This window comes from Acanthopagrus latus, chromosome 9, assembly GCF_904848185.1.
Source record: "Acanthopagrus latus isolate v.2019 chromosome 9, fAcaLat1.1, whole genome shotgun sequence".
In the NCBI taxonomy this organism is placed as follows: domain Eukaryota; kingdom Metazoa; phylum Chordata; class Actinopteri; order Spariformes; family Sparidae; genus Acanthopagrus; species Acanthopagrus latus.
Window position 1 is genome coordinate 6,835,988 of NC_051047.1, and position 27,466 is coordinate 6,863,453.

The 27,466-nt window shown below is 42.9% G+C and overlaps 1 protein-coding gene across 1 annotated transcript in view; it reads right to left on the minus strand.

Annotated features, from left to right (window-relative positions):
* Positions 1 to 27,466, minus strand: part of pdia5 (protein disulfide isomerase family A, member 5) — a 63,886-nt gene that overhangs the window by 5,642 nt on the left and 30,778 nt on the right. Inside the window, exons 9-15 of the mRNA XM_037109980.1 lie at positions 25,847 to 25,938; positions 22,274 to 22,345; positions 19,905 to 20,041; positions 11,993 to 12,063; positions 11,151 to 11,314; positions 10,638 to 10,768; positions 6,357 to 6,427 (exon numbers count right to left, since the gene is read on the minus strand). Of these exons, the coding sequence (XP_036965875.1) occupies positions 6,357 to 6,427; positions 10,638 to 10,768; positions 11,151 to 11,314; positions 11,993 to 12,063; positions 19,905 to 20,041; positions 22,274 to 22,345; positions 25,847 to 25,938 (738 nt within the window). The remainder of the gene's footprint in view (positions 1 to 6,356; positions 6,428 to 10,637; positions 10,769 to 11,150; positions 11,315 to 11,992; positions 12,064 to 19,904; positions 20,042 to 22,273; positions 22,346 to 25,846; positions 25,939 to 27,466) is intronic.

The window sequence follows — 27,466 nt, forward strand, 5'->3', positions numbered from 1 at the left end:
GCTCCCCGTCCATCTGGCTGCCCGTGCTGGATGCGGAAGGAAAACATATCAGACACTTTTCTCTGCGCGTCCAACCGTGAAGCCACGCTCCAAACTTCTTGTCCTAATTACAAAATACAAGTGCCTCTTGTTTTTTCTCTTTTCATGCCAACACACAAACTCAACTGCTGCGAATCTGCATGAGCACCAACATACTGTAACACAAGTACACTGCTGACTTGGTCTGCATCAGCAGCACAGACATCTGTGAACACAAAGGGAGGTTAAGGACGAAAGACTCTTTCGCACATCAGTGGGGAAGAGAGCTTATAAAGGAACATTCTTCTTCTATGGTCTGTTAATCAGGTGTCTTTAACTAAGCCTCTATGTACTCAAACAACAAGTGGATTTCATGGATTGGCTGCAGGCTGTGTGTATTCAGCAGCACTGAGGTGCTTCACCCTTTGAAATGGCAAAATAGTCAACAGAAATTTACATGACGACGCTGTTTGAAGACGTTCTGTTCTGTTCTTCTGGGTTCATTTCACTGAGTGTTTTATATCCGACCAGTTCTGAGTTAGGATGCTCTGAGCTCCACAAAGCTACTTTAAGCAGCGGTTGCTGCGACAGGGGACGTGATGTAACTACCGACTCCATCTGACTGCTCATCCCTCTGTGTGATCAATCACAGTTGCTGTGAATTGACAGGGGAAGATGAAGCCATAGAGTCATTGTTCTTCAAAGGTCTGCAGTCAATTCCGTTATTGATCCATTTTCAAATGACAGAGGACCCCATATCATGTCATTGATCCAATCAATTTCTGAGAAATGTTCTGAGCAGCAGCATATTATCTGTTTGCTTGGTTTCAATTCACCAACATCACACTGAAGAGCAGCAGAGCAGTAATTCATTCTGCTCTAGTTCTGTCTCACAACTCACGTGTGTGTGTGTGTGTGTGTGTGTGTGTGTGTGTGTGTGTGTGTGTGTGCGTGTGTGTGTGTGTATACATACAAATGTATATACACAATTGATGCAGCTGAACCAGGAAAGTTATAAACAGTTTCCATTTTTAGGAACTTGGTGTCAGACTTGTAATAAACTTATTGAGTCTTAAAAGTTGTTGTTGTGACACTGTGCGCAGTAGAAGTAGAACTTGTGGAAAAGGTGCTTAAACCTTATTTCAGAGCAAAGTCACTGAACTTTTGAAGCTGTTTTTTTTTTCTTTTTTTGTAAATTGCAGTGATTCTACACATGCAGGTTTTCTGTGATCACTGAAAGTGAAGCTCTGGCTCTCTCCCTGTTCATTTAGATAGGAGCCCGGTCTTACAGAAATAACTGCCTGGGGCCGTTGCCAAGATGTCTGCTGAGTGGCAAGACTTTGGTTCAACTGTTAAATATTGGATTGGTTTTATTCACTTTAAGCTTTGAATGTCTTAAATGGGGCATGTGATTGTGTTTGCAATGTGATGTTAAAATGGGATGCTGGGATGAATAATTAAGACTTTTCTCACAACTCTGGTCTTATTTATTCTACCTCAGTCCATCATTTGTGCTGGTTGTGAAAGAGTAATTTCTGAAATCTGGAACACATCTATAGCAAAAACAAAGTGGGATGAGCCCAGAAACTTGACTGCTCTGACAAGGTTATAAAAAGCCAACAGCTGAGGCCAGTAATCACCTGTATATGAAGATAAACGCTAAAGAGAGCATAGATATCATGCATGATGATGATGATGACGATGACGACAGTTTGGCTAATCACTTTACTGTTGTCTTGTTGCTCATGTTTCTGATCTGTCTTGTATGTTATATTATGATACCTAATGATGAATTATGATGATTACAAAAATTGAAAAAAGAAAAAGTTATATCATTCTTAACTGTAAACCAACAGAGTATCATTTGAGAAGAATATGACTGTGTTTTTGTTAATATCCACTGTAATGAAGCTACATTAAACATTCAATGTCTTCCAGGAACTGGCAGTATCCCAGAAGGTTGCATTAAAGGCCGAGTCTAATAAGAGATGAGGACACGAGGTGAAGACATCATCCACTGTGTAAACCATCCGCGCCTCCAAAGTCTCAGAAGTCAACTTAGCAAGCAAGTGTTGAGCTGCTGTGCGTGTGCAGAGAAAGTTGAGTTCACGCCCTTAAAGCGAGGCCCAAATAGTACCTCACAACCATTTGCCAAATGTTGATTGCTGTGCTTTTGCCGCTTTTGTGGTTTCTGAATGTTTAATTTTGATGTTGATAACCACGGCAACAGTGAAAGTTACAAGGCATTTGTTGAACAGGTCGAGGAAGAGGTCCTCCCCCCGGTCTCCTTGATAAATAGAAGCTACTATGCTCAGATGAGAGCTTGAAAATTGTTAGGTTTTTTTTTTCATCTTTACTGTATCGACAGTGACATGTTGTTGTTTCTTTCTTGTGACAAATGTACTTATTGTATGTTGCTTTGGACAAAAGCATCTGCTAAATGCCCTTAATGTAGATGTAAATGTGAATTTGTGTTAGTGATAGTTGAATTATGTATAAAATACATAACAGGATAACAGCTAGAAACTCCATTTCAAATCAGTATATGCTCAACATCACTTTCATTTAGGTCAGGATCAGACTTGCTCGTGGTATCTGTAGCATTATGGTGGCAGGTCAGTACATGTCTGTTGAGCAGCACCATGCCTGGTCATACTGGCCAAATCCTTCAAATAAAAAATGCAATTCTCAGATGAAACAGTGCTCTCATTACAGTGGCAACAGAGAGCTTTTGCAAACAGGCAATTCTGGCCAATGTGCCCCTTTAATGCTGCTATTGATTAGTATTTGGTGAAAAGACAAACAGCTCAAACCCTGTACACAGCTCCCGCTGTCATACAGCACAGAATGTGCAGTTTTAATTGTTTGCGTCTTCAAAGCTGGAGCTAAGCTTGTGTTTGTCTTTGGTAAATGAGGCGAGGGCAGCTAATAGACTGTGATCAACACCAGCCGGGTACAATACACTGGGGCTCGGCTTTATAAATAGAGAGGATTGCCAAGTAAACACATGCCCAGTTCTCAGATTTACTCCTGTTCAAATACAATTGCACACCTCCACCGGCTGCTGGAGACAACGAGAGGGAAAAGTTCTTAAACCTCTGTGTTTATATAACCTGCACAGATATGGGGGTCCCCTGCTGTGGCAGTGTGCGGGGGCTTCATCACAGGGATACAGATCCGAACATCACAGGTGAATGGTGAAGCTGTGCCAAAGTGCCTTAAGCTGTTGTGGTCGCTAGAAATTGGATCTAAAAAAAAACAAAACATTCCTGACCGCTCTTAAAGTCCTCACTTTTCTCTTAAAATACTATGTCGACATTTTTTTTTCCATTAGTTGAACAAGGTCTCAACAGCTTGTGTTTCTTGGTGGCCATTATCAGACTTTAGATCAGCTTATGTTTGACTGACCATTGTCTCAGTCTGAGTCAAACATTTTTTAAAGTCTATGGTACAACAATAATTTCTTTACAACATTAAAAATGATCTTTTATAACTCACTGTGTTACTGCCACTGGTGTATTTTAGTGTTTACTTGCAGGATGAAGGAATCAACAAAGGCGCGTCTGAGTTGTTGGAGCAGCAGCTGAAGGGAAATACTCACAGAAGTGTACAAAAACTGTTTCAAAGTTCATCTGTAGAGGTTTTATATCATTGAGAAATGTTACAAAGGATTGCCTCAGAAAATTGATGAAAAGGTTGTTGAGGACACGTCACAGTTTCGTACCATCTGACAGTGATTTTACAAAAATTCCAAACTCATGAGAGAGCAACATTGCCTCAGCACAATTGGAACAACATGCACTCTAAGCATCTCGATGAGACTTTTAAATCAAAACTCAACAATATGATGTTTTTTCAAGGTCAGTGTTACTTAGACCTGATAAATCGTGGCTGAGCACTGCCAGACACGCGCCCAAGTTCTTTTAGTTTGTGCGTGTGTGTGTAAGTAGAGTGAGTCACACAATTACAGAGGTTTGGAAATACTGAGCCCTGCAGTCAGAGGGTATTAACAGGAGGAGCAGGAGTGGGAGTATGTCAGGACACGGGTCCTGAGGGAAAAGGAATGAGAGGGAGTAGAGATGATGGAGGACGAGGAGGAGTGTGTCTTGTTGTGATTGCATGAACCTCCAATAACCCCAAATCTCCTTGTAGGCCGAAGATCTGATGAGACCGCGTGGGCTTCGGAGAAGTGGTCAAATTCCTAAGTGACGCGCGGAGACAAATATTAGGAATGACGTGGACGGAGTTGTAAATTCTGAGTTGGGAGTATAAGTTCTTATCAGACATTTTGAGCGTGCCCCATGTGACCCCAACCACAGCTGCTTTTTTTGAAAAAAAAAAAAGCCTTATCTGACACAGCAAAGTCCAAAAATAGAAGAAATAATTAAAAAATGTGACAACATTTGACCATTTCAGGCCACACTGTAGACAATGCACACGCTACACTTTGATTGTTTATTGTCTCACCCGGGGAAATGTGAGATGATGGATATCAAATCCCACACTGATCAAATTCCCCTCTATGAGCCCAGTACAGATGTACAGCAGTGCCATGCTGTGTTTAGCTCGGCTGGGTGCACTGTAACACTGACTGCAAAGCCGAGAACATTTTGTAAGCAAGTTTTCTTCACACAAGGCCTTAAATATCTCTAAGAGTGAGCTCTTCTTAAATGTCTGACTTTTCCTTTCATAATCTATTAACAACCAACAGCTACTGTGCACAGCTGGAGTCACGCAGCATCTCAGACAAAAAATCGGAACAGACAGGACCACTAAAAGCTCCAGCTGATGTGTGAGGTGCTGCGAGTCCGGCGGTGCTTCTGTTTTGGCTCGTCTGTTTTTAACATGCCAGCCTGGTGACAAATGTTAAATGCTAAACAGTTCCATAATATTTTTCTTAAAGGTGAGAAAAAGGCGACGCAGTGACAGAATCTTGATTTGTATTCGATCAGTACCGCCTGGTTCATGGTTTTCATGAGCCTGGCGCGTTGGGCTGAACCCTCATTAACTTCATGGCGAGGCTGGGACGCGATTGTGCAATTCAGACACATCAAATGGTCCATCAACTCGCTGTGCCGTACCCACCGTGCACCATGCAGCATCCATCAATGGATCCGGTGTCCCTGCATCTTTATGCGTGCGTCTGTCTCCATCTGAAGAAAACTTTGATTCTTCTATTCATGATTATTCTACATGACAGACTTTTACGTAAGCCTGGTGTAGCAGAGGCACAAACTGTTCTGTTATGACGATCTGGGGCCTGCCACTATGGAAATAAGTTATATTACAGTGCAGTGCTTCTACCCTGTGTTCAGCTTCAATCTTATGAACCTTGTTTGTGTTGTAGTCTATTTACAGCCTATTTTATAGTTCACTTCATTTGAGATGTGTCGCTTCTCCTATGTTGGAATACATTTCTGTTTGCCTTCATCATACTTTTGTTTTGTGTACTTTTGGATAAATGTGTTGTTGAGCATGTTGCTGCATGTTGCTCAAGACAGAATACAACATAACCAAAAACCTGTAAGCTAAAAAAAAGTCAAGGACTGACTTTTAAAGACATGTCCAGACAAACACTTCTGCACACTGTTCAACTAACTTGCAATCAAGAATGAATTTTAATAACAACATAACAAGACTTTTGTCTGCTGTTGGTATTTTCCTACAGTATGCACCAGGTGAAAAAGCTTAACTCTTTAAAAGGTATAATATCTAACATTTCTGTCTAAAAACACTTGTTTTGTTGAGTTATGTACTTGCATCATCCTAAACTTTCAATCGATGTTAAAAACCCCAAAAATCGGTAATAATATTCAAGGTAACCTTGTTTCCTTGTGGGGGCAGCGGGCTTTCATTTCACATTCAAACAGCAGCAGACAACCATGAGCCCTCACTACTCATGCCTTTTTTTATTTAAAAGATTTTTTGAGGCATAGACACCTTTATTTTGACAGAGGACAGATCAGAAAGGGGAGAGAGGTGGGGGAGTGACATGCAGTTCAAGTCCTCTCGCCAGTTTCGAACCAGGGTCCACTGCGTTTGTGGCATGTGCTCTAACCACTGGACTACCTGCGGGCCCTACTCATGCCTTTTGTTTTGTCTTGATTGACGGACAAATGTCGGACACGCTAAGCTAGCCTAAACATATTGCAGCCCAAACATTATAATAGATGCAGAGATGAAATCAATATTGAGCAGCTCTTCTAATTGCTTTCCCTTGCGCAAAACTGGTGTTGTTACTTTAGGAGTGATCTTGAGCTTGAGGGATCCTCGTCACACCACTACTGCTCGGTGTAAATGCGCGCATGCTGCCGAGTGTGTGAGCGAGCAACACTAACCTTGCGGTCCTCTTTGAAGAGCTCTGCCGCTGTGGTGAAGTGGGGAACGGAGCTTTTACAGTGAGGGCACCCTGGAAGAGAGGAACACACAGATGGGTCATTGTTACACCATAAACCTCTCATTCCTAGTCCTAAACAGCACCAGCATATACAGGTACTAAGAGTCACACACTCCACAATACAAACAGAATCACTTCCATACATCATTTACGCTCTGTGACGTGTTCATAAAGCATTCGGCCCTTTCACAATCCTGCAGGTATTTAGAGGTTTACACCACATTAGGGATGCTTCACTTGCATGTTATGAGAGACTGTAAATTTCTTTATTGCCGTCATAAACACAACCTCCCCCGACCCTCGTGGCTCCATCAGCCATCCATATATAGGGAAGTCAATACTCGCACAAACACACCACTAGGTACCACGACTAGAGATCACATACACAGACAGCAGGTTCACTTCTAGTAGGCGGAGGTAAGATGATTCAGCTGTACATGAGAAGCTGTCTGATGACTCTGTGAGGAGAGACGTTTCCTGAGTTGAGCTATGTTGGATTAAAAAGACGCTCACATACTGCAGGGCAGCGCTATGCCTTATTGAATGCACCAAAGTCGACTGAGCAACACGACTCTCCATCAGAGTCAGACATGTCAGATGGAGACTGCTGCTGCTGGAAACGTCATTATTTTTCTGCATTAAACGATATGGGAGTCCTGCAGTGTGCGACCTGTTTCAAGTTTTGCTCACTTCCCAACACAGCGCCGCCCCTCTTGGTTTGGATTTGCGTGCACAGTGATGTTTTCTCTAGCGACAGCTTGCACAGATTAGAAGGTTGCGCTGTTGCACTGCACTTGCAATCGAGTGCAATAACTGTGATGACGCCTTTGAATCTCTGTTGAAGTTTGACTTCCAGCAGCCTTCTCTAATGTCAAGTACCCCTTTTTTCCTGTTCATTACAATCAAGCTGTTGTTGCTGCTGCGAATGGAAGAGGTAAGAGGACCTCCGTTGCGCTGACGAATAGAAGACATTAAAAAAAAAGCTGCTTGGCGGTGGGTGACTGGAGAAACTCTTTCACGCAGACTGTAAGGGTTATTTGAGGGAGCATGCTTGTGTGGACAGATTGTTTAGAATGTGCATAGCCAAACCTTATGATGTGGATTTTGAACATGTCATTTTTAAACTACTCTCCTAGTTTCAGGCTTTTTAGCATAAGAGATTATTAAACCTGCAATATACCTTGTAAATGCAAGTTTAATCAAAATGTATGAAACAAAATATATTCAGCCGCCCATTGTTGACACCGGCCCTGTAATAACCGAGATCACCTGATTTGTTTTTGTAATTAAGAGCACAAGAGGCTACAAGAGCGCTGACTGATGGCGGCCACCGTAATAATTACAGATTTTTACGGTTGCATACATGCCGACAAGCATCACAAAACACACGCTTACTCTACCTTCAACTCAATTATGCACCAACTTGGGAGCCGTTCATTTGCCTTCCTTTTTCAGAGTTGCCTCCCTGAGTCTGCATTCAGCAGTGCTCAGAAATCCATTTCCTCCTGAAGTACCCTTTTAGCTGCAACAATAAGTGGCCTTTAAAGGTTCTTTCGCAATTCTGACACTGGTTTATCAAAAACACAGCAGTGTGACTTTTGCCGCGTTCTGCCCTCACAAGAAGAGAGCAGGTGGGGTCACTGTACCAGCTCAACGATTCTCTAACAGTGGAAATTTGAGCAGATAAATGAGGGTAGGGGGCAGGTAGTGTCACACAGCACTCTAAGTACCGGATATTTCAGTTTTCACTTCTTACAAATCGTCTGCCATCCAAGCTGCTTAAGAAGCAGCTAAAAAGGCAGGTCTGCAGTTGATAATGAGACCGGCACTATCATTTTTTCCTTCTGCACAGACATCTTCAAGAGCTCTTTTCAGAGTTACTGAGAGACGGACAGGAAGGTGGAGAGAAAAGAAGACAGATGAATACAAGACTGTCAGATGAAGATGTACTTTAACAGCGTTGAATCTTCTGTCTTTTCATCATCGCTTATAATAACTGCACATACACAGAAGTTAGAAAAGCAATATAGAGGCAGCTTAACACAAATAAGTGTTTTGTTTGGAACTGAGCATCACGTAACACTACTTATTCTGACAGCTACAATTGATTACTTAGGAGATGAGACAAGAAAATAAAAAAAGATATATTTTTCCTCCTCTTGTAGTGCTGTTTATCCATCTAGACTCTTCTGGTGTGTCTTGTTGAGTTTTGGAGATATCGGCTGCAGAGACGTCTGCCTTCTCTTGAACACTATGGAATTAGATGGCACTCAAGATATCAGCATGCATGTCTCTTTTCCAGATTCTTTGATGTGACCAGTTTCATGTGGTAACCATTTTCTTTTTACCAAACGAAATGCAGAAACGAGTGAGCATCTGCTCATGGATGACAGGCCAGCTAACCAAGCTAGCTAACATAACAGTTCAGCTTAAGAGGACTTGGTTAAGGTTTACATCCTAGTGAAGAGAAGGCAGACATGTCTATAGTCGATGTCTCCAAAACTCTGCAACTCACACAAAACTATAAAGACAGATAAACAGCACTACGTGTAGACAAAGGGACTATTAACTCAGTATTCCCTGAGGTCGGTAAAGAGCTGGCAGACAGAAAAGATGTCATGGTATGTAGTTTTATTTTAGGTTCAATAAAGAAGATTCGAGTTAAAAACCCACACATTGGTTTAAAAACTGTTCTGTCTGAAGTATCTCCAGCCCCGATGACTTAGCAGCCAGCTGTAACTAATCAAATGCTCTATTTAACACAAGCTCCCTCACTGATAAGGCACCAGTGAGTGGGGTGCAGATGGGCTTGGTGAGGTGGGAGGGCAGCAGGTTGTTGCAGCCTCATGTGCATCTGGAGTGTCTCTTTGTAGCGGGAGGCACCAAAGGGCCCAACAGAGGCAGCAGGCCGACCACTGTGCCCCTGCTGGCTTTGAAGCCCTCGTCAGACGCAGAGGACAAAGAAGCAGGGACAGAGGTGCATGTGTGTCTCTACCAGTGCACTGATGATTAAACAAGGGAGTCACTCTGTATTCCTTCAGCATCTATGTTGTGTTTGAGAGCTCAGATGAAGGGTGTCATAACACTGACCTCCCTACATTTTTTAAAGCAAATCATTTTCAAAGACAAGTTCAGTAACAGAGAAACTCTCACCTCTCTCTTCGTGGAGGTCTCACTTAACAGAGAACCAGAAGTCCGACTTCAAGCGGCTCGATATGTCCAGACAGAGAACAGGTTTCACTCCTCTAAATCTCTCTATCATTTGTGTTTACTTCCTACTAACTCTACATCAAACATATCTAGCATATTTGTCCTGTTATCTTTTTTTTTTTTAAAGGTTTACATCCATTTACATATTCAGCCTTCCTTTGGAGTTGTGCTTGTACACCTGGGAGTCGCAGCTAGTCATTATTTTTGTCTCCTTACTGTTTGCCGCTGAGAAGGTAATGTACAGTTGCTTTATCAGAGCTTGTTTGTTTGAAAAAAATAACTGCTGGAAACTGTGAGGATGCTGAACACACACCATTGAACAGAGACAATGAGCTAAAAGAGGCTTAAAAGGTCATGGCTGCAGGCTCATTTATAAAAGAAGATTTTACCTGTAAGCATTTGATTCACTGATATTGCACCAGTGCTGTCAGTGAAGTGAGCTGTCAGGTTGTAATCTAAACTGTCAGCTGTTGCAGAGACAATGGACAAAGACACAACTGGTAGACAGGTCAGATTATGACAGCCCATATTCTGTCAACACAGAGGTCATTTAGTTCCAAACATTCCTCTTTAATTTTGCTTTTTCTCAGGACTCAACTACAAATCTACATTGTATGATCCCTGAAACATGAGGTGGAACAGTGGCTTGTTCTCTTTTTTTAACCTGCACAAATCTATTCTCAGTCATCTGAATCATGCCTCAGTCTCCCCGTGGCTTAGGCGGGGTTTATATACTGCCGTTGAGGAGCTTTACGGCCGGAGTTACGTATGCGCCCTGGTTTAAACCCAGGATATGATCACACCGAGTCCAGCAGGGCTGTGATCATACTTGGTTGCAACAACTTCACACACACTTAAAATCTGGATCAAAACAGTCGATCACATGAAATTCAACAGGTTGTGAAAAGTGTCCAGAGCCAATGACCAAGCAGTCCCTCATAGTTAATTCCAGACTTTAGAACTATTCAATTATCAGGTGTTAGTGATGATATGAATTGGTGTAAGGTCTTACAGGGAGCGTAGAACATGACCAGGGCATGCTTTTTCTTCTTCAGTGCCTCTCGAAAATCCTCCGATCCAAGATGGCTGACGCTGGAGGGTTTGTCCTCCCAAGACTGCTCTGGTGGAGGAGGCGCCTGGGGACTGCAGAGATAAAAGAGAACAAAGCAGTATTTACTATTGATGCTACAAGGAGGGAGAAACACTGCTTTACTTTCATTTTAAGTGGAAAAAGAGTATGCATGCTTGCAGTTACCCCGCTGCTTTCAAAAAGAAAAAAACTGCTAATATTTAAACACTAGTGATATAACCGAACACTCCAAGCGTGTGGTTTTGTTTCAGCTTCGCAAATCAATGCTTCATTTCACCCATTTTGTTTTACAAGGCACCAGATGAGGAAAGCGAACCGTCATGCGGACAGAAGCTAGAATATTTCCGCTCAGGGCTACATGAGTCTGAATGCGTTAACTTTGCACAGGAAGTTAAAACATTATCAGACGGCCTATTAAGTGTGTGTGTGACTCACTTGTGCATGAACTCGATGATCTTGTCTTTGCTTCGGAGCTGCGGCAGCGTGAACTTGTCCTCACCTTTCTCGAAATACTTAAGGGTCGGGAAGCCTGAGATCTTGAAGCGATCCCCCACAGACTTGTGCAGTGTGGAATCCACTGCCGCCAACACACCGGGGCTCTGTGGACAAACAACCACAGCAAACCTTAAGTCACGTTGGTGAAATGATAAAAACAATACAGCTGCAGAGTCAGACCTGGGAACTTGTAACAGGCTGGTCTAAGTTCAACCACTGTGAAGGGGCGCACACTGTGTATATAAAGGGCTGCATTTGTATCACTAGCAGAGAAGCAAGGAGGAGAAATAAATGATGTGCTGGGTCTTAAGGGCTCAGGGTGAAAGAGGCTCCAGTCCATCCATATTAGATAATGGACCGGCTTTTCCCATTGACCTCCAGCGCCGGGCAGAGAGCCACAAGGAGAAGGTCCAAGAGTCGGGCCGGGGGGACGCTCACGAATGAGATAATTGCTACAGTCACCAGGCTGGACTTTTATAAGCCCTGCCCCTGGCTGGGGAGTGTTAGATTACCACTGAGGACAGAATGGCGGAGAGGAGAGGAAACGAGAGGAACACACCCCACTAATCAAAAACACATCGAGAGCCGGGCTGCAGGACAGACCGACCAGCGCGTCAGCTGCATCGAGGCCAAGAGAAGGGATTATTATGATGTGTTAATGAGGCGCCGCTACACCCGTGTAGTTGTGTATGTTCATCGGAGTGTGAGATACAACAAATGAATGGCCTGTGGAGATGCATGCTGTGCACATGTAAACACAAACACAAGGTCAAGAAACTTACGTCTGCGCCCTTGTTGAGTATCTCTGCAGCTTCATCATACTCTGGCTTCATCTTCTTGCAGTGTCCACACCCTACAGGATTCAAATCACACATGAGAGACCAGCGACAAGGCAGATTTCTGATACTTGAGACTCATAAACACTGATAACCACCATCGCTTTTTTCAATTCTCATTAAAACCCAGACCTAAATAAACACCAGTGGTGACAAACTGGCTATTACATGTTGGGAACAAAGATATTTTACAGTCTTAAAGGCGTAGAGTAACTGTAAAACACCATAAATATAATAGTAGATGTTAAACAGTAAACTCCATCACTCTATATAAAGAAACTAGACATGAAAACACAAATGCTGCACACTAACATTCCAGGTGTCACATGTAGGATAAGGACAGATTTCAGAGGTAGCCCCAAAAATATTGGTGGCAGCATAGCTGCTAACTGCTGCTCCATATACTCTTTGCTGCAGGTATTTCTGCTGCCTTTGGCAAACTAGCTCAGTTAGCCATGGAGCAAGTGGCCATATCAGCTGACTGCAATCCACCTGGACCGTGACCTCAGATCACAGATGGAATCACCACAGGCAAGGATGAGCTGGAATACTTTCACATCTTGCTCTGTGAACTGAGGATTTATTTGGACCAAACCAGAAGTGACTGTGGTGACTTCGATTCAGTTTCTGTCCAGTTGACCAGAAACTTGAATTCAGACGGTGTGCTGGTGTATTTTTCTGTTCGGTAAGGAAAACAGGTGTCAAAAATATTTCCTTCTTGACATTTTGCAAGATACGTTTATTTATTAGACTCAATCTCTTGAATCGTGATCTTCAATACACCAATATTAACGCATCTGTGATAAGCCAATCAGACGATAATGTCAGCCCCTTATCAGCTGAGTCAATCAACTCTCAATCTTGCAGAGCTATAAAAAAGAAATACATGTATGTGTTCCTCTGGAAATTACTTCCATGCAGCCACGGTTGAGGGCCGTCTCATGGTGCAATCGTTGCTCCACATTACACCCTCAGAGCTGTCTTGTTGAATTTGTTGTAATTCTCTGGTGTCTTGCTGCTTCACCCTGGTCTGTCAGTGGGTTTATGGCTGCCATGCTGAGGGTGAAACTTTAAATGAGATGACAAGAGTCTCTCATGTTTACCAGGAGACCTGAGTCACGTCTGATTACTTCCTACATGTTTCACTCTCAGTCATGGGGTGTGTGTGTGTGTGTGTTTGTGTGTGAGTGTGTGTGTTTGAGTAAGCATGTTAAAGACAGACTGCATGAGACTTAGAGCTGGGTGTGAAGGAGTGTAGAGTAAGAAAAATAACTAGGGTCATAATGACGTGCTTAAAATCGACCCGTATCATATGGTTCATGATAAAACCAACAGTTTTTTTTATATGTTAATATAATTACATCATGACTGCAGTATGTTTGGCACTGACAAGCACTGCAGACAGAAACACTGCTGATGACTCTGCTGTGGAGGAGTTAGTTCCAGAAAACAATGTAGCGACTCCGATAGTGACAAAATGCTGTGATTATAAAAATATCTGCAATCTGACCTAAAAAATACTCAGATCTATAACAAACCATGACACTGTGGAAGCAGCGCGAGACTGTAACAAACAAAAAAAGGGGGCAATGCAAACAAAAAACACTGTTCACGTCCTCCAAACAGAAACACTTGCTTGAGGAAGAAATGAAAGAGAAAAGTTGGATGAAAAGCTACACTGGCAGAACTCAGCACAACCAAATTGCCTGCAATTTCACTCTTTGAAAGAAAAAGGGCAGTCTGCAACACACAGCCTGTGTACAGTCGCTTCTGTGTGTTGCCTAGCCAACAGTTTAGAAGGCTGTAGTCTTGCATAGCCAGACCTACAGCATCTCCCCAGCACTCTTCCACCACTGGAAATAGGTCTGGCTGCACCAATTCTTATTCTGGTAAAGTGAGAAGATGCCGTGGCTGTCTGCATTTCTTTAAACCAATCATAATCATCTTGAGTGGAGCTAAATGTTGGATGCAGTGGTGGTGCCTCTGCCTGCAGAGTACTGTCAGAGGGACCTGTGGTGAAGTGAGCCTCAGGATTTTAAATGGCAAACCTTGCTCAGGTTTGTGCTATTAGTGACCAAATTAGTGTCAACGAAAAAATGATTTACACGCCCAGTCACAGGCCTGTGCCATCAGTCTACATCCATTGAGTTAGGTTAGTGTGGCTGGGGTGGTGTCGCATGCACAAAAGAAAACACCATGTTTCTGGTCGGAAGGAGAAACACAACTTCTTTTAAGCATAATGAAAAACTTGGATATCACAGGTTTTTGTACATGTGTAAATATCTCAATGCCAACCTTTTCAAGAAGGAATGACAGAGAGAGCCTGTGCTTGTTAGTCAGAGTATGCATGGCTACAGGTAAATAGGTAGATGAGAGGAATTTTCATTTGTGTTAAGCATGTAGTAGGAACATTGCATTTTTGTGAATATGTGCACAAATTGGAGTAGGCTATGAACTCAATGAGTAGATAAGCTGTACGGCATTAATCTCTCCTATGTTTAAAAATGGCTTTCTAAACCTGAGTGCAGACATTCATAGAGAATGGATTTTTTTTTTTACTTCACCAAACTTCACCATCAGCCAAACACTGTTTATCTCTGCCCTATGATTAAGAAGCAGGGCATCATGAGCGATGTCGCTGGTCTATAACCACTACAACAGCAGTGTCTGTACGCGTGTGTGTTTACAACTTTTTAACAAATCTGTTAGAGCTGCGGGCATCATGAATAAGCTTCCTGTTTGGTGTCGAGGTGTGCTTAATATTGCAGGAGCATCGAGAAAACTGGCAGACACTTTATTTTTGGATTTAAAAAGGACTTTCAGATACATAACACATTATTTGTCTCACGCAGAGTACAACATGTTTTGTTTTAAGACATAATGAATATGCCGTTTGATCAGGGATGAGCAGTGTGTATGTGTGTGCGTGTGCGCTCGCGGTGCTGCTGTGCACAGATGCATGAAACAAACTTGGTACATTTCCAAACCTGGTAAATTGTCCTTGTCAAAACAGTTCAGGAATTCCTTTCTTCAATATACAATGCAGCACTAGCGCAGGCTATAAATCAAGGGTGATATGACTGTGTAAAAAAAGCTGCTTCTTATTCAACTCAGTCACTGTAGTGTGTGATCATCAGATTGTGTTAAGGCTTACCGGACTAACAGAGGGAAAGGACTTTGTCTGACCCTTCAAACTGATGAGTAAGAGACAAAACCAAATATCTGTCCTGTCCTCTGCTATGCATCAGCACTGCTCTGCATTCAGAACAAGTGGTGCATGAGGGCCGGTGTATGTGTGTTTGTCTATATGTGTGTGTATGTAGGGGAGGCTTACAGAAACACACTGAAATATTGCTGAATCAGGCTGAGTGTGGGGCTGAAGAGCTCAGAGTCAGGGAAAGGAACAAACCACACATCACTGTAGCTGTAATAAAAACAGATACAAGCTAAAGTGAAAAGGCGGGTGAGTTGCCTCTGCTTCACGGCAAATGTTAGATGTTAGGGTGTTGTAAGGTCATCTTCTCTGAGTCCACTGCAGCAGTACGTTGAGCCTGTGGCTACTCGCTGAGTGGACGGTCAGGAGAGATGTCAAAAACAGCTCCCTGATGCACCAGCTGCAGCCCAAACACAGAGACTGAGGGTTCAAACATGGTCATTAACAGCCTAATCTGCTGGAACAACATTCTCCATCCAATATTTATCTATGCATTCTTCAAACACTGGCAGAGAGGAACTTTTGTTTTGGTCTGGGAAACAATCAGGCTGTGGGAAACAGCGTTCTGTTGGAGGTTTAGTCGCTGTACAGAACTGGACGCAAACAACCCCCACTGAGCTCTGTTCAGAGGACGGTGAGAACGCTGCGCTGAGAGGTGGACAGAAATGCAAGCTGATGGTGGTGGTTGGGAGACCATTAATCTCACTCTGACAGCAGGGCCATTAAGAAACTGCATTGAAGCAGCAACACCGGGCATCTGTGTGTGTGTGTGTGTGTGTGTGTGTGTGAAAGAGATATGCGGTGTAATTGTGTGCAATAAATGTTTGTGTCATGATGTGAAAAATTTGTTTGATGTGTGTCACTGGTGTACTGTGCGTGTGTGTGTGTGTGAGAGGGCTAGAAGAGTTGATGCCGCTGGTTTCTAAGCTGCCTGTCCTTGATTTGCGTGTGTGGGTGACAGGCTGCTGTCCACAGGGTGGGTCAAGTACAGGACAAGCGTCTGTGAAGCCGGGACACCACACAAGGACAGGGCGTACTGGTCTGCTCCCTGTACTGACGTCCACCCAAAGGGTTTTCTGTACATTCAGCATAAAGATGATGCTGAAAAGAAAGGCAATTACTGAGTCATCTTTTCTGCCCTAAATAACTACACCAGTTAATGAGACTACATTATCTCTGAAAGTCTGCTCGATAATGTTTGGTGATTTCTTTCTTCTAGAGCGAGGCCAGTGAGCTTTGTGCTTTTGCTGTGACACAGATTTCAGTGAAGATGGTTTGGTTTCCAGAGGTTAGGACTCTTAGAAACAAGAATGAAACCAGTGTTATCAAGACTTTCCCCAGGAAATCAGGCAAAGCTGTTCATTGATATCATACATATACATAACACATGGTGATGATTTGCATTAACCAATGGTGTCTTACAGTGTGCCGTTTTTTATGTATATGTATCTACTGATGGCTGCACATCCACCAATCAAAATTGTTGTATTTATTCAAGTTATAATATCAAAAAAGGAGAAAAGTATTTTTTGCTACAAAAATTGCCTAAAGGTGTAATAAAAGTGGCCAAAAACTAGCAAGAACTTCTCTATATCTGAAGTTTCCATTTAGGGTGAGGTAGAGAGGTTGAGAAGCTATGTATTAACATTAACCCTAACTCGTGAAATGGGACCACCGTAGGAGCACGTAAACGAACTATTAGACACACATGTTGCAACCAAACAACTTGAAAGGGATTTTTTTGGCGCCACTCACACCTCAACAGGCCCAGCGACATTCAAACATTGCAGTTTACTAAAAGCCCTGAAGCAGCAGGCTGACGGTCGGCCGTCAGGCATCGTCAGGGACGTCACTTGGCACCTGAGGCTCTAGTCAGTTTGGTCTGCCCCACATTGTTGGCATTGTCTGCATTTTTTTGGCTGATTTGGCAAGTAGAATCGGCGACGGCTCACTGGTGAGGGAAATCAGTCTGATTGGCAAATGGTGAAGGTGTATCAGTGCAGAAAAAAGAAGCAGAAGAAGGGACAGCCTCTTCAGCCTGTCACTGTTGCATCCACACACCCAGTTTGTCTCTCCTTAATTACCTCCTCTGTCTCTTTATCAGTGCCATTCTCAACGTTTTAATCAGACATAGTCCTGATTAGAATTGGCTGTAGCGTATGTACGAGCTTGCTGGCCGTCGGCTGTAGTCTTTGCGGTGTGCAAAGTGCAGCTTCTTGGCCGACGCAACAGTCGGAGCAGCAAGTTCTTTGACTTCGGTATTGAGTTCAACACGGAGATAGCTGTGTGATGACTGGGATCAGGGGAAACAACCTGGCTCCAAAGATAAATTCCAACAGCTCCTGAGCTGCCTGCTTTGTTTATAACTAAAAATAAATCAAAATTTGTAGTCAGGTACACACTGGAGCAAATTCTTGAACAAAAGCTGGTTCAAGTGGCTGCTTGCAGCATCTCAGTCGGTCCTTGTCTGTGGGTTTCGCGTAATGGTTGTTTTTACATTCCAAACAGGCTGATCTGATAAACCAAATTACATCACTTGTTTATTTTTTCACTCTACGGATTTAGAGGTATCACATGTCATGACATTTGTTCTTGCCAACTGGCGGGAGTTACTCGAAACATTACCGGAAAATATTTCAGAGTTTTATGCAGTGAAGATTGAGATAGTGTGCGGCGACGCAGCAGGTCCCACTGCAGTGTGTCAGTGTTGAGGATGTGTTTTAATCACTTCAGCAGCTGGAGAGTGTGTTTGCCCTCTGGGTGGAGTGCAGTGCTCCTGGCAACCTGGAGGTACAAAAGCTCTGCAGCAAAGTATGTGCTAAAATTTTTGAAAACAATGACTCATCATTATGGTGAAAGCTGGGGAAAAAAAGTCCCTATTCTTATTTACTCATCTCTTTTTACAGCGTGGAGACTGAGATGAGCACAGAGGGTAATGTATTCACAAACAGAGAGGTGGGGGGTGGGGGGGGAATCAAAGCTCCAAAAATTGGTTGCACATGCTTCAGATTGTGTAGCTGTTGCACTCAGAATGTGTTTCCAAATGAGGTGAATCTATTTGCATGATTTTACATCTATGGGTCGCTTTTATCAACATGCAAAATCTCCCTCTGACAGCTCCCTCGCACACAGGGGGGCTGGACCAAAGCAGTGCAATCTGGAGGTGAAAAAAACCTAACCCAGTGACAATAACTGGCATGTTTACAAAGTTCTGCGTAACTACAGCAGTATGGTGCGTGAATAACAATGACAAGCAGGCTTATGTGAACCATATGGCAACAATGAAGTATTCTGTTGTGAGGATGAGCCTGTGTGGGACTGTGTGATACAAAAAGCTCAAGTTACGGCAACCAGCTTGTCTTTGTTTTTCATTTCAGTTTCTTCCTCCAGCTGCCTGTTAATACTGAGCCTGACAGTGAAACACTGATGTTATTTGTGTGACTAAACAACAGTTCTACCCGAGACAATCTGCAAGCCGATGTTTTACACAGCAGGATGGAATGTGAGGCTCATCTCAAAATCCGCTGCACATATTTTTCATAGAAGCCAGTGAAGACTATCTTTGTATTTCCAACAGTGAGCGTTGGGCAGTTATAGAACAAGGCTGGAGATACTTTAAGTGTTTTCTGGGTATCTAAAGCCTGATATATCTTAACCCTGTGTGTCATAGAGCGCCGCTGTCGTCCAAAAACACATCGATGGGTCACACTGTTCCTTCATTATCATGACTAGTAGTTAATTTTGAGTCGAGGGGTGCAACTATTGATTGGCCATTGATCGTTATCAGCCCATCGTTGGTTAGCGGTCTCTGTCGAGGCCTATGGTGACGCATCGCTCGAGACGGACGGCCTCTCGTTGTCTCTCGGCCTGGGATGACAGAGAATGTGTTTGGGAGGAATGCACAATAGCTTCGCAAATGTCAAACTGAAGCGAGCGTTGACTACACCGGAGTGCATCGTCTCATGCTGTTACCATAGTTACCATTACTGGCTGGCTACTCAGTAAAAGTCCTGTGAAACGTGAACATTTTCAGTTTTGTTTTCAGCAAATTTCTTTGAATGAACATAGTCATTTATTAACTTAAATAAGCTATTGGTCATCTGTGATCTACTCTAAAAAGCCTGATCAGAGAGCCATTATTTCAGTCAGTCCCACAGACATCGTCCTGCTGCTAATATCACATGGAGAACCAAATGTGAATTAATACGCAGCTAAAAATAATTCACATCAAGTCCAACATGTTTGAGTAACAACTTCTATCAACAACAGTTACAAGCTGTGCTAAGAAAAATATGAAATATGAAAAATATTTTTGGACTGTATGACAGAACATATTACCAGAGGCTCTTGTAGAAAGGATTAGTTGAGTACCGGTACTGTATAAGACAATCGAGTGAAAGTCGAAAGTCGTAATTTATTATTTGATTATTTAGGTTATTTTTCAAAATGCCAAACATTCTCTGTGTTCAGTTTCTAAACTGTGGAATTTGACACAGTATGCTAGAAAACTTATTTGTGCACTCTTATTAATTTTCACTATTATACAACAGTACACAGTTAAAAAAAAATAAAATTAAAAAATTAAAAAAATGTAAATAATCATGAAATCAACCCCTGCTGTTTCCAACTTGCTGTGTTACTCACAGGGGGCGTAGAACATGATCAGTGCTGCAGGATGTTCATCCAGGAAGCTGTCGAAAGACTCATCAGTCAGGTGGAAGACCGGAGAGTCCGACTCCGACCAAGGAACCTCAGGGGTCTTTGGCTGCGGCGGCTGAGGGCTGGAATGGGAATGGGAGACAGCAAGGGCAACACAGGTGAGGGACAGTTTAAAACGTGGACACAATGCAGCTGGCGTGTAAACTGTATGGAGCAGAAATCAGACACAGCTGTAGTCTGCACTCCACCCAATGTTGCACGCACGCTTGCACATACACACACAGTCAATTTAAAAAGACATAGACACGCACAAACATTCCTCTTACGCAATCTTTTCTCGTGATCACACTCTCTGGTCTGAGCCAATGTGCTGAAGCCGCATGAGACTGAATGCCTTTAAAAAACACCTGAAGTGTGCAACTGGGGTGCTCAGAAATGCTGCATCTGCTCCAGACACTTATCTTTTATCCAGCATGTCATCTGTCGAGTATACATCTCTCTGATGTATAAAAAGCTCAGGATCGGGGGTTTATCGGGTGGTTGAAGCTACACTTCGGCTTTATCTGATGACATCTCTGGTTGCTTCTCGGCAACATAAGGCACTTCTCTCCTGGCCTGCCTCTACACGGCCATACCAATCGGCCTTACTCCATTGCTGTCACACTGTTGCAGGGACCAATCACCAAGGATTCTGACTGTTACCTGTATTCTTTGTCTACTTATTACCTTGAAACTGGACTCTAGAGTTATCAGGTCAGGGTTGGGATCAAGTAGATGTCAGGATGAGGTGATATGCAACATACAAAAGCAAAGGACGCCATCAACTCAAGTGTGGTCTGACTCTGACCTCTGTTGCTCCCGTTGGCAAAAATAATAAAAGAGAAAACAGCTGCAATCTTTGCCGTAGGTGTAGAATCCCCTGTCAGTGCAAATAGCAAAGGGCAGTAACTTACATGTCACTGTACATATTCCTATGTACCTACATGACTCTTTTGTCTGTTTATCCTGTTGTATATATTTTACTGTAGTATATATTTTACTATTGCTGTATATGTCTACATATTTTATACGTGTTTATATTGATATTTATTGATTTGACAAACAACGAGCTGCTAGCTGTGTATTGTTGTTTTTGAAACAATGATAATAAACATCTATTCTATTCTATTAGTCTGGTTAAAAAAGGTGAAACAAGTGAAACTGAGCGGGGAAAAAAAAAAACTGAGAGAGCTGAACATTAGAGGAACTTCATCAAATCTAGGGAGGAGAAGTGGGGGTGATAAATGGGGGAGTAGAGATAAAGGATCTGAGGCAGAGAGTGCTACAAAAAGAGCACAATGGACGCAACGTCTCAAAATAGGAACGCAGCACATCAGACTATTCCGGAGAAACCTTTCAACACCATTAACAGCAAAAACCTTTCTCAGCTTTTCCTCATCTGCAGAATCTCTGGATGAAAAAAGGCTCTGACACGGCAAACTGCACATGTGATGAGGCTCGCAGAGGAGGCCGGTCTTCCACCTGTTCAAATGGACATCTGAATGATCTAAATGTAGTAGTTTAAGGTCAGCCCGTTCTTGTGTTAAGCTTTTTTATTTCATGCCGGAGAGAAAGGGACAGAATCTAAAAGAAATTAAAAGTGCTTCACCACTGTTTATCCCTTTGTTAACTGAAATATGAGCTGCAATTACACTCAAAGTTATCACCCATTTTAAATCACGGCAAACATTCTGTCAGCTTGATTCCCTGATTGTCAGCCTGGCAACCACTTCTAAATTATACTACTGGGCACCAAATCAGCAGTGTAGTAAAAGCTTGGGACTGAGGGAGGGAGTTGTTGCCTGGAGCTAGAATACATCCTCTGCCTGTCTCGCTCCGTTTCCTGTGATAGCTGTGAAAGCCCTGCTCTGTGCCCTCTGGATGCAGCCCATGTGGACGGTCATGGCTTTCCTGCCAGGCCCTCAACCGCGAGAAGGGGGACGGAGGAGAGGAGCAGCCAGGAGAGCCCGTCTGTGACGGGAGACGGGGGTTACGGGCAGAGAGCCTGAGCCAAGGTGAAAAGAAAAATGAGACAAGAACGGAGCAGGTGTAGATTGATGATACCGTGGCAAGGTGAGTCAGGTTGAGGAAAGAAAAGGTGTGATGAAGACCACAGCAGAAAGGAAAAGGTGATGCCAGACACTGAAGGTGAGAGGTAGAGGCAGTCTACTGATTGTAGCAGACAGAAGGCAGAATGCAGTTTGGCTCCGTTCTGTAGTTTTATTAGCTAAAACAGCTTTGGACACAAAAATCCTGAAGTCTGCACTTTAGTAAGTATGAATGCATCTACAGTGATTGATTAGGGTCATACTCACTTCCTCATCCAGTCTGCGATATCCTTGGCTGTGGCTCCATAGTTCTCATAGTGGTGAAGGAACTTCCCTTTCCTAAAAGACAACAGAGAACAAGATGATCTCTAAACCCTCTGTCAGCTCGGTCCTGTTCAAACCACTGCCAGTGTTATTCCTGTCATTTGTTAGGAAACAATCATTTTTGTAAAACCTACTGTGTTGGTTGTATTTTTACAGCATCATTTAATTTCTTTTTATCTAAAGGAATACCTAACACAAAATCTGTTGTCTGAGAATTACACTCACAGAGGTTTGTATTGATTTCAAATCAAGGTCAAACTCTCAGCATCAAAAACAGGCCGCAACCTTAGAAATACCTTAAACCACTTCTGGAGCACATACACATCTCTGCTGTTCCACATATTCAGTATGTAACATGACTTCCAGCACAGATTTGGAGGCAACATTGGAGCAAGAGAGCAGCACACAGAATGATGAATTGTTCCATAAGGATCAACAGCAGAGGAGGGGATGATGTCACTGGAGTGGTCCCTGAGGAGTCGCAGCTGGAGTTGGGGCTTGGACATCCGACCACTTTTGATTAAGATCAATCTAGAGCAGGGGTCTGCAACCTGTGGCTCTTCTGCCTCTGTGCAGTGGCTCCCTGTGTCTTTGACATTTTACATGGAAATTAACATTTTATTTTTACCATCATCACTGTTTCAGGCCTACAGTGATTCTTACATTGTGCGACAGTCAAAACGCGCAGCCTACACACAAAATCTGTTCTATCAAGTTGTGATTAATTGAATGATCTCGAGTTAATATCATTCTGTTTTATGCTCAGGCCCGAGGGTTGATCGCTATATGTGGCTGAGGATAAAAAAAATAAGGATTAACTCACACTGAAATGGATGGATCTTTTGATAGCAAAGGTTTCTGACCTCTGATCTAGACAATGTCCACAGTCTTCTTTATAACATCCAAAATGAGAAAAAAGGCCCAGTCATAAGATTGTGGACTGTGATTTAATAGATCTGATGACAGTTTTCGGGGATTGATAGTTTTTGATACTTGATGCTAAAGACACAAGTCGGACAGTATTTATAATGTAGTGAGGTTTGCTACCTGGCATTGAAGAAACCAAGTGATCCATGTTATATGTCATGGACAAAATAATCCTGAACAAACCTACGGGAAATTCTAACATAACAGAATTTGTCAGACCTTCAGAAACAGAAAAAAGATTGTTTCATGGGAGCTGACAAAAGGCTCGGAGGAAAAGTTCAGCATTGATTGATAGTCTTTCCTCTGTCTCGAGAGCTTAAAAGTGCATATAGGAAATGCCAGTGACCCATGGCAATGCATTTGAAATGAGCTGAAAGCATCCCCTCAGCTCCACAGTCTGAAAAGATTCAAAGCGTAAGCAGATTTTTCTCACAGGAATAACTTTATCTACTCTGTAACTAAATGAAAGCCGGAAAGCAAATGCGGTGGCTCAGCCCATTGCTGATGGATCAGTGTCAATAATAACTGGCTCTGGGCAGCATCATCCTGCGAACACTGAGGGTGGTGACGAGCGCAGTTACAGCTCCCGAGATACAGAGCGGACACTGTTAAGAGGTGATACACGATCACACACACTGGATTTGGAGCTTAAAACTTGCATTTCAAGTGAACTGACTACCGTGGAAGAGGGCAGCTGCTTGGAATTCAATCAGTGAGATTTATGACCAACTCTGTATTCGCTTGCTTTATCTCTGCGGCTGTAAAATAAGACGGGGAACCTTGTAAAATCGTGTTGAGGAAATGTGAAGTAAATGTCATTTGTCCTGACAGTTTCTGGTGTTTTTCTTGGTTGGAGGACAAAGCGAGGACAAAGAAGCAAAGAAATAGTTTCACTCTTTGTTATTTGTTATATTGATGCAAAGTTGAGGTGTGCTGTTGTGTTGGGGAGTCGGCTCTCTTAATCTGCAGGACAGGAAAAGGTAAGACCTTGAGCGCAGTTACAGCGGGTGCAACGGCGAGATAACTACAGTGGCGCTGATGCCGATTTACCCTACAGTGATTAGCTGCTGTTTATCAGTGAGGGGCTCATTACTGAAGCCAATGGGCTTGGATGGTCGTTAGCTAGCCCTGCGCTGACACTAATGTGCTCCCAGCTAACGGACTGGCTCAGGCTCAGCTACACATGAGTGCATGGGCGTGCGTGTGCCTACACAAACGCTTACGCGAGAAAGAAGTGCAAGCACACACACACGGACTAACCACAGAGGCACTTAATCAGTCCCGGTCTAATTAAAAGGCCAGACTGGAATGAGAGAGTGTTGAATGTGGAAATGGGGATGATAAAGTTAGTGCCGCAGAAATAAGAAGCAGAAAACAAAGCCGGAGCTACAAAGCAGCAGCGCACAGTTAACTACACTGTAAATATAAGGACAGGGCAGGGCTGCTCCGGCTGGGGGGTCTGCATTAACAAACACTATCGGTCACACTCGGAGCCCCTGCTGTTAATGTGGCTACAAATTTGAGTATGTGTGTATATGAGCCGGTAAGCATATTTAGACACTAAGGCTGAGCAGGTACCTGAAACGATCAGATTACCAGCAGCTGAGTTTCACTACCGCAACTAAAAAGAAACGCAGAGGCCAAGCGCTACATCAACGTCACACATGGCCTTAAGGTGTTCTTGAAGATGAGAAAACTTTGGGACAGTATATTAAAAGCCTCTACTTAGTCTAGCCTATTAATAATTAAAAACGCTGACTCGTGTTGAGTCTTGAGGCAGACAACAGCGCCGCATGAGAGCAGCCCCTCTGATCTACTCGATGAAGCAGCTGCGCTGGCACAGTGTGGTTCTCGAAGCAGAATTCAAGGCTAAAAAACGGTAAACTTTGTTCTGCTCTAGCCACGACGCCATGGCCAATCAAACAAGAGCGAATGATCGCTGCAACAAAATATGGAGTCAACACTGCTGTTAATGGTAATATTAGCCACTGTGCAGTGTTGCTGTCCAGTGAGCCTTCAACCCCTCCAACTGACCAAAAATCCAAAGCCTTGAGATATTCAAAGCAGCAGCAACAAGAAATTATATGATACGTTTGTTTGAAATCTGATTTCAATGTTTCAATTTGTTTTCGTGCATCAACTAATCAATGACTAAACATATCAGCTCTATTTCAACGCCAAACATAATGTTTCTTGTTCTCGGGTCACTCTTAGAAAAGAGATGTTCATCTAAATCAGACTGCCTAATTAAATAAAGATTAAATTAAAAAATGTAATCTGTCCCTGACAGTGACCCTGAGCTGCACCCTGCAACACCAACACTGCCAACCTCTTACTGTGAGTTTACTTTTTCAAAGGGAATACAAGAAGATCCCAGAGCATGTCAGAAACTTTTTCCTTTTCACCTGGTAGATGCAACTTCTGAATCTCAGGGAACAGCACTGCAAGCTGTGAATCTGTCACCATCACTTATGTGGGTGCTTAAGAGATCTGGACTGGACTTCTGTTTGAAGTGGCCCTACTCTGATGTTCTGAGCCTCGCAAGCGAGGGCTGGCCTAAAGTGAGACGGATGAGAGGACTTGACTCACTCAAAGTAGCAGAAGGTCGGGTAGCCTTTGACGTTGTACTCCTGCTTGAGGCCGTCAAACTCGGCTGGGTGCACGTTCATCCCTGCCAGTACCTTAAAAAAAAAACACAAAGAGGAAAATGAGGCGAGGGTTGTTTTGGAGTTGAGGAAAAGTGAAGGCAGAGAGACAAGAAAGAGAAAGGACATGAAACATCACAACAGGTCCGTCATCATCAGAGGACTCCAAAATAAAAAAAAAAGATGGATTACTTCAAGCATGAAAAGCGACAGCACTGAGAAACAACACGAGGTTAATGAATGTTGATGAGCAGGCTGTAATGAAACACACACACCAAGCTTTTTTATTGACATTTTAATTTAAGGCGTAACTGCTCTCCCTAATTCTGCTAGCTGTCTCCCTCCCTCCCTCCCAGCAGAGGACTGCACAAGACATCCAGTGTAGGAGCGAGGCCTTGTGGCAGCAGTGTGAGGTGTGGGGTTATACCACAGTATAGCAGAGTGACTGACAGTCTGACCACTGCTCAGCGTAGCAGCAACAGCTACACAGAGCTGTTAACATGCTGACATTTAGCATTCAACATTTCAGACTGAAGTGTCTTATCGTGCAATTGGAAGCCTGTTAAAATGCTCATAGTGAGTTTTTAACATGTAGGATGTAAGTCTGGTAACATGCTGACATTAGTTTGCTCAGTCTAGAAATGACCAAGCTCGTCCACCTAACAAGCTGAATTATTTCTCGCTTAACAAAAACCTTAGACTATGAGTAATATTCATATCTTTTAATCTTTTACCAGCCAACAATGATTTTCTGCAATGGGAGGAAACACCTCTGCATCATCTATTTGCTCTACTGTCCTGTGGTACAAGGGAATATTGTATTTTTCAGTGAGGTTGTGTAGGTGGTGTGTCAGTCCTAAAATAATACCATGTGGAAGAGCAAGATTCAGGTACAGTAACACCTGGAAAAAATAACTACACAACTGCTTAAAGTTGAATGATAATAATTTGAATGTAGAGCAATATTTCTGTGTTTCCAAAAGCCAAAGATGACACACTCAAATCTTGTTTTCTCCACAACTCAAAAATATTAAGTTTCCTGTCTCAGAGGAGTGAAGAAACTAAAAAAAACAAACAAAAAACAAACAAACTATTTTTTAAGAAGTTTGATTGACAGACTTTGGACTTTTCTTCTTAAAATGTTACTTATACTGATTTAACTGTTGCAGTTCTGAAAGGGTGAGAATATTCCTCCATACAAACATAAATCTGTCTTTGAAATAAAAATCAAACAGCTTCAACTCCCCAGGTTCCCTGTGAGGAAGTGTTGTACAACACACTGTTCATGACAAAAATAGCTTGAAGAACATCCATGAGTCACACCAGCTCTCTATGCCTTCTCCACCTTTTTCAAGTTGGCAGTGTTCTTCAACAATCCCTGTTATGTAGTAGGCCAGGCTTCAAAAATGGAACTGCAAGATAAAAACTGAATAAACCTTAACTACAACAGTGACACAATCAAAACAACTCCCACATTAAAATGTGATTCTTTTTTCCTCTTGACGAGATGCAACACTTCCTATGTCCATCACACAGAGACGAGAAATGTGTTGTACAAGTTGGC